The sequence below is a fragment of the Mesoplodon mirus genome, assembly GCF_964341445.2.
Source record: "Mesoplodon mirus genome assembly, chromosome: 5".
In the NCBI taxonomy this organism is placed as follows: Eukaryota; Metazoa; Chordata; class Mammalia; order Artiodactyla; family Ziphiidae; genus Mesoplodon; species Mesoplodon mirus.
In genome coordinates this window covers 44409206-44427163 of record NC_138980.1, presented here as the reverse complement: position 1 = coordinate 44427163, position 17958 = coordinate 44409206, and the positions used below count along the sequence as shown (strand labels likewise).

At 50.9% G+C, this 17958-nt stretch overlaps 2 protein-coding genes across 2 annotated transcripts; both read left to right on the top strand.

The window, feature by feature from the left end:
• The first annotated feature begins 2295 nt into the window (after positions 1 to 2295).
• On the top strand, positions 2296 to 5766 carry IFI30 (IFI30 lysosomal thiol reductase). Its single transcript, XM_082621691.1, has 7 exons — positions 2296 to 2495; positions 3521 to 3703; positions 3790 to 3864; positions 4103 to 4195; positions 5010 to 5162; positions 5343 to 5396; positions 5481 to 5766. The coding sequence occupies exons 1-7, from the start codon at positions 2379 to 2381 to the stop codon at positions 5541 to 5543; spliced, it is 738 nt and encodes a 245-aa protein (XP_082477817.1). The 5' UTR covers positions 2296 to 2378; the 3' UTR covers positions 5544 to 5766.
• A 9232-nt stretch (positions 5767 to 14998) lies between these two features.
• MPV17L2 (MPV17 mitochondrial inner membrane protein like 2) lies at positions 14999 to 17930 on the top strand. The gene is made up of 5 exons (XM_082623971.1): positions 14999 to 15251; positions 15883 to 16053; positions 16714 to 16790; positions 16961 to 17089; positions 17408 to 17930. Exons 1-5 carry the CDS (start codon positions 15065 to 15067, stop codon positions 17504 to 17506), a joined length of 663 nt encoding a protein of 220 aa, XP_082480097.1. The 5' UTR covers positions 14999 to 15064; the 3' UTR covers positions 17507 to 17930.
• Positions 17931 to 17958: the final 28 nt, after the last annotated feature.

Here is a 17958-nt window from a genome sequence, read left to right as displayed (position 1 = left end):
GGCAATCAGCCACCAGCCCTACCCTCCAGGAAGTCACATCCCCTCTGATGTGCAGCTTCATTGCCAGGCAGGCTCAATAGTCACAACCCCTCCCGTGACACCCAGAGGAGTCTGCAGTGCCAGCCCCTCCCTGCTGACCTCCACTGACCCCCCTCCACACCTGTCCCTGACGCCGGCTGCCATGTCCCAGGGGACACTGAGCTGGGTCCTCATGCTGTCTTTGACGCAGATTCATGTTCACCATCTTCCCTCTCCCAAAGGTCCCCGTCACTCTACCCTTCCCTCTCACACCCCCAGGGCTGGGGACCTTCTGACCTTTCTTCTTCCCATACAGCACCTGTCAGGATCCAACACGCCTGAGGCAGCCCCAGGTGGATGAAGGAACCAGGCTGCCTCTGACCCATCTCTCCACTGGGCTCTCAGAGGGACAGGACTTGCTTCCCTTGGCCTCAGTGCTCTGGTCCTTCCCAAGCACTGTCCCCGCTGAGTGGTCAGTCAGGAGGTGCCCCATAAATAACTCCAGCCCGGACTCTGCCCCCACTGTGGTCTTCACCCACTGCATGGGTGGACGCAGGGTAAAGCTCACCTTCTCAGTCCCATGAGTCCAGCCGGGTGGAGCCTGGGGGCACAAGAGAACAGCCCACAGAGCCTCTAGCCGGTCCCCACACTCAAATCAACTGTGTTTTCTCAGAGATGTCACCTCCCCTCTGATCCTGCTTCCTCTTACCAAGTAGGGTCAATAGTCTCTACCCCTGCCCCCAGTGGACACCTCTGAGGGTTCCATGATCAAATGGGTGAGGTTACATTTATGAATTCCTCCAATAGGGCTGGTGTTTAATAACCACCGGAAAAATAGTAGCAATTATATTTATTGCTATTTCTCCTGTCCTGCCCAGTACAGGACCAAGCACACACAGTTCCCCAAAGCTGTGTTGCTTAGTCTTGCAGAGGTTTCACAAAGGAAATGGGTTTTGTTAAGGGTTCAGAAGAATGGGGTGGGGGGATCATCCAGTAGTGGAGACTTCAGGGGAACCCCAGCTCCCAAACCTGCTGCTATGAATGTGGCCGTGCGAGCCAGCGTTTCCCCAGAACTGAAGCGGAACATGGGCTGTGGAGCGGAGGACTGGGCTGTTTTCCAGCCCACGGGTGAGCATTTCCTGTGGTGGGATCCGAATCTGTGTCGTGTCAAGGCCTTGAAGTCGGAACGTCTCGGTTACTTCCCCCAACACTACCAGCCGCCAAGCCTTTATCTGGGCTATTCTCCCTGCCCGCACCACTCTCCTGTCAACACCTCCCCAGGCTCACCTGTGTCACCTCCACACCCAGCCTGGGGCAACTCTCCCTCTGCTCTGAGCCCTCTATGGTAGCTTTATTCCCCGAACCTCACTTCTCCCGTTTTACAGAATGAGTTGAGGCTTCATCTCTTGAGATCCCCACACTGTCCCAGAGCAAACGTGGGTTTGGCTGATTCCTGTGGGTTTGGGTCCTATGGGGCCAATCCCCCACCCCTGATCCATGTACAGAGTACAGGCTTCAGGTAATGACTGCTCCAACCCGGGCCTCTCTTCTGACAAGGGCGCTGGCTGAGGACAGGGATGCCCCCCTCCTCAAGCCTTTGGATGGTGGAAAGAAGGAACACCAGCTTTTTTCTCTCCCCACCCCCCAGCCAGGGGTGAGGGAGCCAAGAGAAGTGAGCCCCTCCCTGCTCTGGCTTCTGCTTTCTGGTCCAGCTGTGGCCAAGCCTGAGTCAGCCCCACGGGACCACGCTGGTGGATCTGGAGCGTCTGGGCTCTGGAGCCTGAGAGGAGAAGGTTGAGAATGAGGGGGGTCCGGGCCAGGCTAGGGGAAAGGGCCCGGCCTGCTCAGCTGCTGCCTGCCCCCAGGCCGGGGATCGCCTCTCATCGGAGTATGGGGTGGGGAGGCGGGGTCCCCGGGCTAGGACCAGGGGCCTGGAGCACCCTGGCGGCCCCCAGAGGGATCCGTGGACCCATAGAGATCCTCCTATCTCTTGGTCTCTCCGTGTCTCTGTCTCTAAGCCCCCGCTTATCCTCCGCTCAAGGTGCTCAAGCCCCAGCCTCACAGGACTGGACGGGGCTGATTACGGGGAAGTGTCGGGGAAGACCGAAAGGCAGCCCGTTGTCCAGGTGATTGGGGGCCCAGCACCTGGCGGGCGGTGGGATGCGGGTGGGGTCGGTGTGGAAAGAAAGACCCAGAGAGAGAGAGAAAAAAGTAGAGATCTCTGGAGACGTCAGCCCCGGCCCCCGAGAGGCGTGTGCACCGGGAGGCGTGTCCGACCTGGGGGCTGGGCCACCGCCTGGTTAAAGGCGGCTTCTTCCCCGGGAGGCTGCTCCCGCCGTCGCACTTTCGCCCCCACTGTGATGGCCTCGTCGCCTCTCCTGCCGTTCCTGCCTCTCCTGCTTCTGCTGCTGGAGGTCGCCGCTGCGGCGCGGGCGTCCCCGCTGGAAATACTCCCCGAGGGGGCGGCCCCCTGCGAGGTAGAGAAGGCGACGCGGCGGGCGGGCCGGCGGGGACCAGCGACCAGGCGAGGTGCGCGCGGCTCCTTCCGCACCCCAGACTTCGACGGGGACGACCGGGGTCCGGAGGGGACGCTGCCCGGGTCGGTGCCGGCCGCCGCCCCGCCCCCACCCCCGCTTCAATCCTGACACTTTGGCCATACTTTCCTCTCCCTTTCGCTTTCCTAACTGGAGTCTGAGTCGCTCAGCTGTCCCCCCACCCCATCCCCCCGCAACTCCCCCCGCCCCCCCAGGGTGCATTGAGCACCTACTGTGTACATCTGGAGCAGGAATCAGAGTCTCCGCTTTTAGGCCGAGGGAAGCCCAGACTAGCTAAGCGGCCTGCGCGTGGCCACCGCATTCATTAGGGGCTCCTTATCGGGTGCATTTCGGCCGGGGAAGAGCTCGCGTGCTCCTGGTGCGGAGTAAGCAGATGCCCTGGAGGGTGAACGACTCGCTCACAGACGCGACCGCCCGCCGCCCCTCAGCTGTAGTCGGAAGTCAACACCTATTAGGCGCCGCCTCTGCAGTGCCTTGGGAGGGGTTCAGTAGGCCCGTTGAGAGGAAGAATAAATGAGTCAAGCGGCTATGTAGGGCCTTGCTCAGCTCAGGGCCAAGGCTCTAGGGATGAAGTGGAAACGAATGAGCCTGCCTTAGTGGTGTGCCTCACGAGAAGGCAGGATTGACAGCAGATACCAGAAATGTGCATGCCTTGAATTCTTACTGCATGGCGTCCCCCTGGGTGAGGAGTTTCACCTCACCTGGAGGAAGAAAGCAAGACTTGTGAATTCATTAACTGCCTACTGTTTGCAAATCTTTGTCACATCCATTCTGCAGACAGACTGATATTTAGGAATATTTAGGAATGCTGTAAAGCCTCAGAGTCAGGATTCCACCTGGCAAGGTCTGGAAGGAGTGTGAGATGGAGCACCTACTGTTTGCAGCTCCCTTCCTGCAAGAGAACCAAGCAGAGCTGCATTTGAATCACATCCCTTACTTCCATGCAGGCTGGTGAGCTGTGCCGGCAGGCGCCCCTCCGGAAGTCTGACCCTCCGCCCATCAACGTGAGCCTCTACTATGAGTCACTGTGCCCCGGCTGCCGGTACTTCTTGATCCGAGAGCTCTTCCCGACGTGGCTGATGGTCCAGGAAATCCTCAATGTCACCCTGGTGCCCTACGGAAACGCTCAGGTGCGTGGGTACAGGTGAAACTGAGGCCCGTGGCCAGGGTAAGGGGGTCGGGGGGGGCAGCCAGCACTCACCCCACTGCTTTTCAGGAACAGAACATCAGCGGCAGGTGGGAGTTCACGTGCCAGCACGGCGAGCAGGAGTGCAAGCTTAACAAGGTGGAGGTGAGCAGCACCCAGAGTTCCCGAGTCGGGGGCACGAGGCTGGGGAGACTGCCCGCCATAAGGAAAATGAAATCAAGGCTCATAAAGGATGGACTGCAACCAGCTCCGTCCCTTGCCTGTGTGCCTCCATTTAATCACGTCTTCATTCTCCGCTTTATTAGTGGACACTCGTGGTTATTCCCGGAGTGGTCTTGGGGTGCTCTGGGCCACCCTCACATCCTTGCCTGCTCCCCCCCAGGCCTGCCTGTTGGACCAGCTAGAGAGGAGCGCGGCCTTCCTGACCATTGTCTGCCTAGAGGAAATGGATGACATGGAGAAAAATCTGAAGCCGGTGAGCAATGCCCCTCACTCAGCCTGGGTTGGAGGGCCCTGGCCTTCCTGCATCCAGACAGACCCAGGTTCAAGTGCTGGCCATGACTACCACTCTCCGTGCAGCCCCAGGAAAACAGCCTCCCCTCTCGAAGCCTCGATCTCTGAATCGAGAGAACGAAGATCTTCTGGGGAAGTGGGTAGATCAGGGAGGGCTTCCTGGACAAGATGCCTCCGAGCTGGGCTCGGACGAACAGGAATGTGCAGGGACACAGATGGTGATCCTTCTCTGGGGTAAGGAGATGACAGGACAGGCCCACTTAACTCCCTGGGGGGTTATGAAAAAGAACCAAAGGAGTGACTCATCTGCCCTGATTGTTTATTCATTCATCAAACATCTGGGCCACCCAAGAGACCTGAGACACCCTGAGACACCTCCAGGCCCTGCAGAGTCGTAGTATGGAGTGCAAAGGATGAGGGGAGACTCAGGAGACTCAGGGGAAGGGGAAGGAAAAGTGCTCCTGGCAGAGGGAAGAGCAAGTACGGATGCTCTCAGGAAGATAAAACACTATAGGGGTCGGGCTGCGGGTCTGGTCTTATGGGAGACAGGAGCAGCCTGAGCCCCTGCCTTGGGGGCCTCCACTCAGGCATGTATTAAGCACCCGTTGTTTATGGGCATTGCTGCATCTCTGTGAACCCAACTGTCTCCTGTTGCTAGTGAGGAAACAGAAGCTTGGCTTGGGTTGGGGGTGGTGCTAGTGGGAGGACCGTTGGGGAGATAACAGGGAGGAAGCTGAGACAACACCCCAGCTGGCCAGCTCCCCCTCTGCCCTCAGTGCCTGCAGATCTATGCTCCAAAGGTGTCCCCTGACTCCATCATGGAGTGTGCCACAGGAGACCGTGGCATGCAGCTCTTACACATCAATGCCCAGCTCACGGACGCTCTGCAGCCACCCCACCAGTATGTGCCCTGGGTCGTCGTCAATGGGGTAAGAACTCATGCAGCCCTCGGGTCATCCCCCAGGCAGGGACCGGGTTGATGGATGTGACCACTGGGCTGGGAGGCAGGAGGCAGGGGCCAGACTTGGGGCCATCTGCATCCCCTTCTGGGCCGAGCACGGGTTGGTTGGGGCAGGTGGGACTTATGACCTCCTGTCTTGCTTGTGCAGAAACCCATGAAAGAGGAGGACCAGCTCTTACGCCTCGTCTGCCAGTTGTACCAGGTAAGCTAGACAGGGAACAGAGGGACTCAGCTGGTGGGGGCAGGGTCTCCTTTCAGGACCCCAACTCGTGGCCATCTCCTCCAGGGCAAGAAGCCGGATGTCTGCCAACTCATAGCCAGTTCCCACAAGGAAGTCTGCTTCAAGTGATGGCCGGTGCCCTGGGAGGGAACTGATACAGGAAGAACAAGATCCCACCTGCCCTCATTTTTTGATCCCTGACTCAGCAGCCACTACTTATCATCCAGATAACTTCTACACATTCCACGAAGCCGAGACTCAAAATTCTGCCCTGAGATCAAGAATCTTGCCCCACTGAGAACGGTGCTACACTGAAACTAGTTCAATAAACACTTCTGCATGTTGTGATTCATTTGATAAGTCAGCAAATCCCCTTTTCCTGGATCTGCACAATGTTGGAACCCCTGAGAAGCCCCCTGTCCAGGGGATGCAGAGCCAGACAGACATTCCTAGTCCCATGGGGGCAGGGATGGGCTAGAGGGGGAGGCACCAGCACTAGAGAACCCAGAGGAAGAGTGAACGTTCTGCATAGGGAGGAGGGACATTGGGACTGGGGTTTTGAAGGGTGACTAGGAGTTCATTGGGCAGAAAATGTATTTATTAATTCAACAAACATCCCTAGCTACCCCTTTTTGTTGCCTCACATTGGGTGTTATGGGTCAAGCCAGAGAATGGTAACTGGAGCCAGGCAAGGCCAGAGGATGGGGCAGGGACCTTGTCTGGGGAGTTTGAAAGAATATGTTCACTGGGGGGAAATCATGGCGTTTCAGGGAAGGGGAACCAGTGTAAAAAGGCCCAGACAGCAGCAAAATCAGGAGTTAGAATGGCAGGCTGAGGCACTTCCCTGGTGGCACAGTGGGAATCTGCCTGCCAATGCAGGGGACAAAGGTTCGATCCCTGGTCCGGGAAGATCCCACATGCCGCGGAGCAACTAAGCCCGTGCGCCACAACTACTGAGCCTGCACTCTAGAGCTTGCGAGCCACAACTACTGAGCCCTCAGGCCACAACTACTGAAGCCTACATGCCCTAGAGCCTGTGATCCTCAACAAGAGAAGCCACCACAATGAGAAGGTGGCGTACCGCAGCGAAGAGTAGCCCCCGCTCTCCACAACTAGAGAAACCCCACGCGCAGCAACAAAGACCCAACTCAGCCAAAAAAATAAAAATAAATAAAAAAATAAAATCTCAAAGAAAGTCCTTCCTGGACAGGTCTCATGGGATTTGCCCTGATTATTTTACACAGGTGCAGCAGGAGTTCAGTTTGCTTTACTGGAAGTTTCTGTAAGGAATCTCAGGGTGGACTTCTAGAAGCCTCTATCATTTGTTAACTGGAGATGACAACTCGAGTTTCACCTGCAGTTTCATCTGTGCCTTTTGGTGAATTTCTTTCTTCTTTGATGTCCCCAAAGTATGGCAAGGATCTTGGTTGGCCAGGCTGGACCTGTAGGGCTGACCCTCAAGCCAGGGACAAGCCAGGTTTCCTGTGAGGGTTTTGTAAGCACTGGCTCCCAAAAGTTCAACTTAGTTTCTTGAAACTGGCTGATGAAATTGTATCTGGAAACAGTCTGTCTTCCAGGAGGTGGAGCTTAATTCCACCACCACCACCCCACTCCAGCCCTGAGAGTGGACTGGATTTGGGAACTCAATTCCAAAGAGTAGGGAAAGCGAGAAATTGTAACCTGACAGTGGAGTAGAAACACCTGGCAGACGTCCCTTAATCACGTGATCCTGGTTAACATCATGTGATCCGAGTTAGCGTCACTGGGGTAAATCATGCGATATCACACGCACCATCTGACACAAGGAGGACACCACCTCTGTGGGATTCTCCCCAAAGACCCAGAACCCCAGCCTAACCACAAGAAAACAGCACCCGAACCAAGATAGAGGGACATTCTACAAAATGTCCCACCTGTCCTCTTCAAAAGTGTCAAGGTCATGAAAAACAAGAAAAAACCCAGAATCACAGACCAGAGGAGCCTAAAGAAAGGGGATGACTAAATGCAATGTGGTGGGATCGTGGCCAAGTTCACATCTGAACGAATAACCGGAATTAGGATTGATAATGCTGTCCTGTGGTTCCCTAACATCAGCCAATGCACCTTCAGGAATCTGCCAAATAGAATTGTATCACAGGGACTTCCCTGGTGGTCCAGTGCTTAAGAATCTGCCTTCCAATTCGGGGGATGGGCGTTGGATCCCCGGTCAGGGAACTGAGATCCCACATGCTGCAGGGCAACTAAGCCCGCACGCCACAACTACTGAGCCCACGCCCTCTGGAGCCCACACACCACAACGAAAGATCCCACGAGTTGCAACTAAGACCCAAACGCAGCCAAAAGTAAAATAAATAAATAAATAAATAAATACTAAAAAAAATTTTTTTTAAAGAAAATGTATCACAGAGCTAAACAGTACAACCAACTAGTGAATGTAACAAAAAAGCAGCAGAGTGGCATGGACATATATACACTACCAAATGTAAAATAGATAGCTAGTGGGAAGCAGCCGCATAGCACAGGGAGATCAGCTCGGTGCTTTGTGACCACCTAGAGGGGTGGGATAGGGAGGGTCGGAGGGAGGGAGACGCAAGAGGGAGGAGATATGGGGATATATGTATATGTATAACTGATTCACCTTGTTATGAAGCAGAAACTGACATACAATTGTAAAGCAATTATTCTCCAATAAAGATGTTAAAAAAAAAAAAGAAGAAGCAGACCTCACAGATATAGAGAAGAAGCTAGTGTTTCCAGTGGGGAGGGGGAGGGGAGAGGGGCAATATAGGGGTAGGGGATTAAGAGGTAGAGACTATTAGGTATAAAATAAGCTACAAGGATATATTCTACAACACGGGGACTATAGCCAATATTCTTTTAAATTTAATTTTATTTATTTTATTTTGGCTGCGTTGGGTCTTTGTTGCTGCACGTGGGCTTTTCTCTGGTTGTGGCGAGCGGGGGCTACTCTTCGTTGCGGTGCGCGGGCTTCTCATTGCGGTGGCTTCCCTTGTTGCAGAGCACGGGCTCTAGGCGCATGGGCTTCAGTAGTTGTGGCATGCAGGCTCAGTAGTTGTGGCTCACGGGCTCTAGAGCACAGGCTCAGTAGCTGTGGCGCATCGGCTTAGCTGTTTCGTGGCATGTGGGATCTTCTCGGACCAGGGCTCAAACTCGTGTCACCTGCATTGGCAGGCGGATTCTTAACCACTGTGCCACCAGGGAAGCCCAATCTTTTTTAAAAATATTTATTTATATATTTGGTTGCACCAGGTCTTAGTTGTGGCAGGCGGGCTCCTTAGTTGTGGCACGCAAACTCTTAGTTGTGGCATGCATGTGGGATCTAGTTCCCTGACCAAGGATCGAACCCAGGCCCCCTGCATTGTGAGCGGGGAGTCTTATCCACTGAGCTGCCAGGGAAGTCCCACCAACATTGTATAATAACTACAAATGGAGTATAACCTTTAAAAGTTGTGAATCACTATATTGTATACCTATAACCTATATAATATTATACAACTATACTACAATTAAAAAAAAAAGAAATGTATCACGGTGAGGGCACTAACCAAGCTCCTTTCCTCTCCCGTTGCGGAGCACAGGCTCCAGACGCGCAGGCTCAGCGGCCGTGGCTCACGGGCCCAGCCGCTCCGCGGCATGTGGGATCCTCCCGGACCAGGGCACAAACCCATGTCCCCTGCATCGGCAGGCAGACTCTCAACCACTGCGCCACCAGGGAAGCCCCCAAGCTCCTTTTTAATTAACGGACTAGGGTACTTATGCCTACAAAATCCCTTCTAAAAATTAACACAACACTGTAAGTCAACTATACTTCAGTAAAATAAGTTTTTTAAAAATCCCTTCTAAAATACAACATAATGTCATATTTGCATTTTATCATATTCACAAGTTCTACCTACACTTGAGGAGGATGTACTGATGTACATCTGAGGCAGAAATCTTGGGGCCATATCTTAGAATTCTGCCTCTCACACCTCTTGGTGTAGAAAAATACAACATACATAATGAGAAGTAAAGGCCTCTCTGAATTACAGACCAATAGGTGTGCAGACAGAGTTTAGTGGCTCCAATTCTAAAATGTCAACCATGGTTCAAGAGGAAACACAGTGTAGGGGAAATAAAATTTAGAATTTGATTTTGGGAAGTTTGTCCAAAATGTCAAAGATTTGAACACTAGGTTAAATAAGCTCACAAATTATTATGAAACAATACTTAGTTACCTATTTAACCAAAGTGGCAACAGAAGATTTTATAGGCAAATACAGTAACATAATAAAAGAAAAAGCTCCAGCTCTTTTAATTTTGAGACGACTCAGTTTTCCTAATTAGAGACTTGATAAAGACAACATTTTGATAAAACAGAATCTTTGTTTTCTATATGAATTACTTAACAGGTAAAGAAAAATCTTTTACAATAATCCAAGAAAATGTTATTCTTTTAACAGAGAAAGAAAGTCAAATTCTAGTTTTGCATAGTCACATTATTGATATTAAAGCTCATTGTTGATAACCAACAAGGACCTACTGTACAGCACAGGGAACTATACTCAATATCTTGTAATAACCTATAATGAAAAAGAATCTAAAAAAGAATAGATAGGTATATATGTATGTATAACTGAATCACTTTGCTGTGCACCTGCAACTAAGGCAACATTGTAAATCAACTATATTTCAATAAAAAAATTTTTAAAACAAAGCTCATTTTTAAAATTCTTATAATAATCCATTTAATTTTCGCCAACTTGACCACACAAGGTAAGATTTCCTCTTTCTCCCTCTCCAACTTTCTAAATCCATTTAGGTTTTTCTCCTTTATTTTCCTCTTTTGTATTTTGAAACAATCACTAAATACCCTTAAACAAGGACAAAATTACTCTTCTTTTTCCTTCCTAAGAACGCATCCTTGGACTTCCCTGGTGGCTCAGTGGTTAAGAATCCGCCTGCCAATGCAGGGGACAAGGGCTCAATCACTGGTCCAGGAAGATATCACATGCCGTGGAGCAACTAAGCCAGAGTGCCACAACTACTAAGCCTGTGTGCCACAGCTACTGAAGCCCACACGCCTAGAGCCTGTGCTCCACAACGAGAAGCCACCGCAATGCGAAGCCCGCGCACCGCAACGAAGAGTAGTCCCCGCTCGCCGCAACTAGAGAAAGCCCATGCACAGCAACGAAGACCCAACGCAGCCAAAAATAAATAAATTACATTAAATACTTGCTAATTAAAAAAAAAAAGAGCGCATCCTTCATACCTCATACTTTTTCCTGCAGAAACACATCTTATTTTCCTTGCACACTTCACATACAGTTTTTTTTCTGTACCTTTATTATTCCTAGCAGTTTCATTTACTTACATTGATTATAATTCATAACCCTAAGTTCCAGTGAAAACTAGGAAGCAAGCAATTGTAAACTGCCTATGACCATACCAACATTCTATAGTAGATTAGCAAATTTATGAATACATCATTTCATAATTTCTAGAGGCATATGCTTCCTTATAATACAGTTTTTTGATGTGGCAAAGGACGTGTTTACTAACGGAAACATCACTAGTCCCTTTGTAAAAATTAAGAAGCCAACGAGATAAACTTATATTTAGTGATTAATATTTTAGTATTTTCTCATATTTGAAAATTATTTACATATTCAATGAATATCCACCATTTCACTTAACTTAGTATAAGGTTTCAAGTTTCCAAAATGATTCTGGAAACTATTTTTAAGGAGACATTATAAAACAAAATTATTGTTGAGACGTTCACTTATAAACTTTTATCCCATTTACGTTTATTACTTAACTTGTTTTTAACAATTATGCTTAAATTATTCATGAAAATTTCATGAATCATTAAATAGCTAGCCATAATCTTGTTGATAAATCAAGCAAATATCAAAAATCACAGAAGCAAAGAATGTAAAAAGTTAAATATATGACCTCCTTTATTTTAAAATTTACTGTTGTGCAATTCACTTTTATTGTCTGTTTTGTTCTTAGTTTGAATTTACAGTTTTATGATCTAAGCATCTAGTAGAGACAATTAGTTTGTTTGACTAATCAACTTACATAAGCACTTTTTTTTAAGCCAATTAAATAGAGCTCTTTTACAAGTTAATTTTTAGCAGTACTTCCCAGAGGTAGAAGAATATCACGTGTATATAGACAAACATAAACATAGAGACAGAAGCAAACAGAGATCTTATAACTTTTATTTTTAAATTTTACATGAGACAGATACAAGAATTTTAACTCATTATTGAAGAAAAAAAAAAGTTGGATCCAAAGTGTGTTTCTGGCAGATGGAACAAGTTACTAACATTTGTGAAGAAGCCTTTTTAAACTTTTTTTCTTGCCGGTGTATTTCCAAATAGCCCTCTGAGTACATAGTTCCAGTTTAGCTTAGGAAAGAAGGCCTTGAAAATAGTTCCAATCAGGCTCTGAATATGTCTCCAATAAAGCCAGTTTCTGACATAGAGTTCCTTTAAAAAAAAAATACTTTCAATATCTTATCATCAGGTTTCAGCCCAAACAGTAAATTTTACTGGCAGTATTGAACTCCCTTTTATTTATTTATTTATTTATTTATTTAATTTTTTTTTTGCGGTACGCGGGCCTCTCTACTGTGGCCTCTCCTGTTGCGGAGCACGGGCTCCGGACGCGCAGGCTCAGCGGCCATGGCTCACGGGCCCAGCCGCTCCGCGGCACATGGGATCTTCCCGGACCGGGGCACGAACCTGTGTCCCCTGCATCGGCAGGCGGACTCCCAACCACTGCGCCACCCAGGAAGCCCTCCCTTTTTTTTTTTTTTTTAACTTCTTTTTTTAACCAAAAGCATACCTATTCCAAGTGATTCAAAACCAAAACCAATCAGCCTTCTATGACTAAACCATGGATGCATGAGGGGTCCCCAAAGAGGGTGGAAAAAATGCAGCTCTCTCAAGATCCAGAGCCACTCCCAAAGATGGCCAAAAGAGAGAAAGACTTAGACAATTCCCCTCAGAGGCTGGCAACAGTGGTCCCGTGGTTGGTAGCACCCTAGCCACAAATGGGGTGCAACCCACATTTCTTTCTGGCAATCTACATATTCTCAGGGCTCTCACCTGATGGTTGGACATGTAGGACCAAAACCAGCATGCCCTAGCAGACAGAAAGCCAAGCCAAGCTCTCGGCAAACAAGTCTCTGGCTGAGACTGACATACAAGACAGATTAACAGGGGAAAAGCATAAAAAATTTATTTACATGTACGTGGGAGTCGTCGCAAGAAAAATGAAGACCCAAAGACTTGCTTTTTACTAGGTTGAACAGAGCGTCAACTGCAGAAAAGCAACCAAAATACACGGGGAGACTAAAGGAAGATAAGAGTTATTTCAACAAGACCTGTTTGTACAGATTTCTCTCAGCTTTGACTCCCTGTCTCTGGGGATAAGAGGGTTTCTTCCTCCCAGTAGAGGGAGGGCACCTTTGCCATGGGAATTTTATTTCCTGCTTTCAGTAAGAAAAAGGAAAGACCAAGAGTCCTTCTTGCATCTTGCAGTCTTACTAATGCCTTTAACTCAAAATAATCAATCTGCCAGAGCAGCATATTTTGGGGTGGCATGTTCTGAAAACTCCTTCAACAGAAACACCCAAAATCACAGGTCTAGCCATCAAAAGCTGTTCCTCCTGGTGGGCACTAAATTCTTAATGGATCCTCCACTGCTTTTCAGCCAGTAATCCATTGATAGAGATTGCCAAATGGTCAGACCATAAAGCCAAATTCCCAGTCCCTGATGCCTCTAATGCTGGTGACATTATCCATCATAAAAGCATCAAAAACAAGGCACCTATCTAGAGAGAGGAAAACACAGATGAGAAAAATAGAGAATCAGCAAGATTCTCTTACCTCTTGGAGTTGCCAGGGCTTCAGCCACCATGAAATGCACTTCTCTGTTGAAAAAGTTTACCTGACTCTGTTTCGTGAATCATAATTTGACTTTCCCCCCTCTTTTAACCATTTTGGAGGTTTTCCACCAAAATGCAGTAAAATCTGGAACCTGGAATACTAGGCTGAGTTACTTGACAGCAATAGGAAGTGTTGAAAGATAATTTTCCCAAAAAAGGTAAAAATCACGACTCTCATACAGAAATAGAAATGAGCATGTGTTAAAAATTGTTAACTCGTTGTTAATAAAGGGAACTGGTCAGGCGTTAAACCCATTTCAAAGAAGAACCAAACAACAGACAAAACAAGCACAGTAAAATGAATGTGCAAATGAAGGCAAAAAAATTGGGGGTGGTGGGCATCTCTCCACTCGGCAGAATTCATTTGCATGTCTATAGGGAAGAATTATTTTCCTCTGTTATCAGTTATAACCACAGGGTTTATAAAATATCTCCCATAGAATCAAAATCAGAAAACCCTGAAGGGTGTCCTCTAACAAAGAGGAAAAAAAAATTTTTTGTAAAGAGTCAAATAGTTTAGTTTTTGCAGACCATATAATCTTTGTTGCAACTGCTCATTGTAATGAGAGTAGACAATAAAGAAACAAATGGGCATGACTGTGTTCCAACATAGCTTTATTTATGGATTCGGAAATTTGAATTTCATATAATTTTCACATGTCCCAGAATATTATTTGGATTTTTTCACCGACCAATTAAAAAAGGTAAGAGAATTCTTAGCTCGCGAGCCTCACCAAAACCGGCGCCGACAGGATTTGGCCCACAGGCGACAGTTCGCGACACCCTGCTCCTGTAGGTAACGCATAGATTTCCATTGAAACTCACATTTTCCCCTCCAGGAACACAGGAAATAACATGGTGATAAAACTGTCCCTGCAGCAACACAAAGTTGCTGTGAAATGTCTTAATGCACATCATGTGCCCAGAACAGTGCCTAACGTTTTAATTATATTATTCTTGAACTGAGGTCAGATACCCAGCAGTAGTCAGGACCAAGGTCAACGTCTACACAAGAATCCCAGCGGCCTGCGCGCGCCGCAGAACTGTAGCCCCGCCCCCACTTTCTCGAGTCTCTGCGGGATTGGACTTCCGTCCCGGTAGTCATGGCCACAGTCCGATCCCCTTTTCAGGAATTCCGGGAGAATCTGGAAATCTGGAGGGCAACTACAAGAGAGAATTCGGTAGAATTGTTCGAGATTGGCCATCTCAATACGGGAGGCAGGACGACAGTGATTTGCCAGCCTAACGATAGTCAGTGAGGGTCTCCGATTGGCCAGTGCAGTACTGGGCAGGCAAATAAGGGTGTGGCGACAGTTACCCATAGGCCTGAGCAGATAGGGGCGGGAAAACGAGGTTAGAACGACAGCAATTGGCATGCGCGGTGTGACGCGAAACCTATTTGCGATTGGCCTGTAAGGCGAGGAAGGCGGTGTGCGGCTTCGTTCGGCAATTAGCCTCTAGACGGGATGCCGACTTTTGATTGGCTAATACCTCTTGGGGCGGGCAAAGTGAAGAGGCAAGCGGTCGACGATTGGCTGCAGCGACTTGGAGCAGGCCTACAAATCACGAAGGCAGCGTGCGATTGGGTAGCACGGCGCGAGGCGGGCATCCGGGACGCGGGGTGACTGGAGATTGGCCGGCATGAGCAGTGCGGTGGGGGGTGCCAGTTCCTAGGTCGCGGCAGGCGATGGTGTCCGGCGGCTGGTGCTGGCTGCGCGGCCTTTGGGCCGCGGGGCAGCCCCTGTTCCAAGGCCGTGCGTTGCTCGTCACCAACACGCTGGGCTGCGGCGCTCTCATGGCGGCCGGGGATGGAGCGCGCCAGTCCTGGGAGATCCGCGCTCGGCCCGGCCAGAAGTTTGACCCGCGGCGCTCAGGTGAGGGGGCGAGTGCTGCTGGCGTTTGACCCTAGAGGATCTTTGGCCCCAACCTCAATTTGGAGACCTGTGACCCGGACCCGCGTGCCGTGACCCATGACCCGTGACTTCAGTCCCTGGCAAGACCCTTGACCTCAGAGTGCACCCTAGACAGCCCCTCCCCGATCTCTGTCCCCTCCCCCCTCGGAGGTCTTCATCCCCTACCATACGTGGGGTTTCTGTTCGCTCCCATCCTGAGGGTCAGGTCCCCGCCCAACCCCTGGTCCGCTTCCCTCTCTCTTGCACTGAGAGGCCTAGCGTTGAGCACAGGATGCTGCACCCGGGGTAGTCAAGGGCGCAGCGTCTGGCCCCAGCCAGCCTAGGATCGCGCCCTGGTCCCACAGTTCCCTACCCGCTGTGCCTCTGTTTCCTCCTCTGGAAAGCGGGGCGATGGTAGAACCCTCTGCCACGGTGGTGAGGGAATGAGGGAGGAAAATGCAAACGCAGCTCTTGGAATGGTACGTGGCAGTGGGGCTAGTAATGGGTTGGGCTCTGGAAGGGTGTCAGGCTTACCCAGGTCTTAGGGAGGGAGTGAATTGGGGGCTTTGCTGGCCTAATAACATGCAGCCCCTGACTCTTGGACCGCCCACAGCGAGCATGTTTGCTGTGGGCTGCAGCATGGGCCCTTTCCTGCACTACTGGTACCTCTGGCTGGACCGCCTGCTCCCTGCATCTGGCTTCCGTGGCCTCCCAAACGTCCTCAGGAAGGTCCTCGTCGACCAACTGGTGGCCTCTCCCATGCTGGGCGTCTGGTACTTCTTGGGTAAGGAGCCCCGTGAGCTTGGGCTTTGCCCCTCATAGGTCGGGAGGGACAGAGCCAGCTTTGTGTTAAGGATGTGGAGACCCATTACTGATACACCTCCTGAAGGCTGGGGTACAGTGGTGATAGGACAGACCCAGTGGAGGCAAGTGGGAATGGCAGAATCACAGAGAATGATGCTAAATGTAGGAAGGATGAAAAGACAGTGTCTGATGGGGCTGCCCTGGACAGTGGTTGGGAGAACGTCTCAAAGGAGAAGACACTCAGCTGAGACTTGAAGGAGGAGACAGCAGGCAGGGGGAACAGCCCATGCAAAGGCTCTGAGGCTGGAGGAAGGGGAGCTGAGACTGACGTTGACAGGGCACAAGCATCCTAGGACCGGTAATAAAATAGCCTCAGCCTCAACAACGGTGTGTGGCGTACGCATCCCTCAGGGTACGCAATTATTCACGACCGACCTCTCTCCTCTCACCTCTCTCCGACTTGACCTGTTCTGTTGTTTACCCACCCTAGCCACCCTGCTGTGCTGCCCTTCCCACTGCAAGGCTTTTAAGTGTCCTGTTTCCTCTGCCTGAGACACTGTTCCTCAGGGGTCCTACCCCACCCGCTCTACCGTCGTACTCCCCAGCCTCTGACACTCTCATTTCTTGGTTTCCTTCCTAGGCCTCGGCTGCCTGGAGGGCCAGACCCTGGGCGAGAGCTGCCAGGAGCTGCGAGACAAGTTCTGGGAATTCTACAAGGTGGGCGTGCCTGCCCAGGCCCCGCCTATCCTTCATCTCCGCCCCTTGCATCTGTCCCTCCTCTCCCTTTCACAGGCACCCCCTTTCAAAGCCCCACCTCTCACAGCCACCCGGCCCCACCCAGGTCCCTCCCGGCCCCGCCTCTCACTGCATTCCACCCCTCCCCGTAGGCTGACTGGTGCGTGTGGCCCGCTGCGCAGCTGGTGAATTTCCTCTTCGTGCCCCCCCAGTTCCGAGTCACCTACATCAACGGCCTGACGCTGGGCTGGGACACATACCTCTCCTATCTGAAATACCGGGTAAGCGCAGTGGGCAGACCAAGTACCCAGGGGACTCCTGGGGGGCCACATGTGTGAGCCCCAAATGGCAGTACAACTACGCTCCAGGGTGCGGGCCTCCTGTGCCCGCGACAACCTGCACCCCATGGTGGGTAGGTGGGTTGCTGATCACCAGCGGGGTGAAGACCAGCCCACGTCTTCTGTCTGATGTGACCTCGGCCAGGTCCCTGCCGCATCTGTCCGGCAAGGCTGACCCCAGCCCTGACGGGTGGAGGAGGGTTCGGTGAGGAGCCCAGAGGGATGAACAGTGCCTGTAACCCGATCCTCTTGTGTGGACAGATCCCAGGCCCCCCGGCGTCCCCCGGCTGTGTGGCCCTGGGCGCTGTGCAGACTGAGCTGCCACACACTGCCACCACATGCCAGCCAGGGCAAGACTGACCCTCAGCTGACCAGCCACCTGGGCAGGAAGGGGAACGGACTGCTGGGGCCAGTCCTAGGCCCACCCTGATTCCTAGGCATCCGGTTGGGCTGCCCCTTCCAAGCCCACTGCCGGGCCTCTGTTTCTCCATCTGGAACACAACCATGAAGATGGACCGTCATCCCCCAACCCTTCTGGGAGAGCCTCAAGTGACTGGTGACAGATGTTCCATCCTCAGCACTGGGCCTCAGCCAGCCAGCTAGTACCAAGCCCTCAACACTCCTGCGGGCTGGGCTCTGGGACCAAGGTGGGGACATCGCCCATACCCTTGGAGCAGGGCCCCCAGAATTTGGAGCCTTGGGTGGGGCTGGGTAGCCTCCAGTCTCATCCTCTGTTCGTGGACTATGGAAGTACAGAGAATTAAATTCTCTTTGTAATTGAAAATCTCGTGGATGAGCAAAGCCAGCACTGG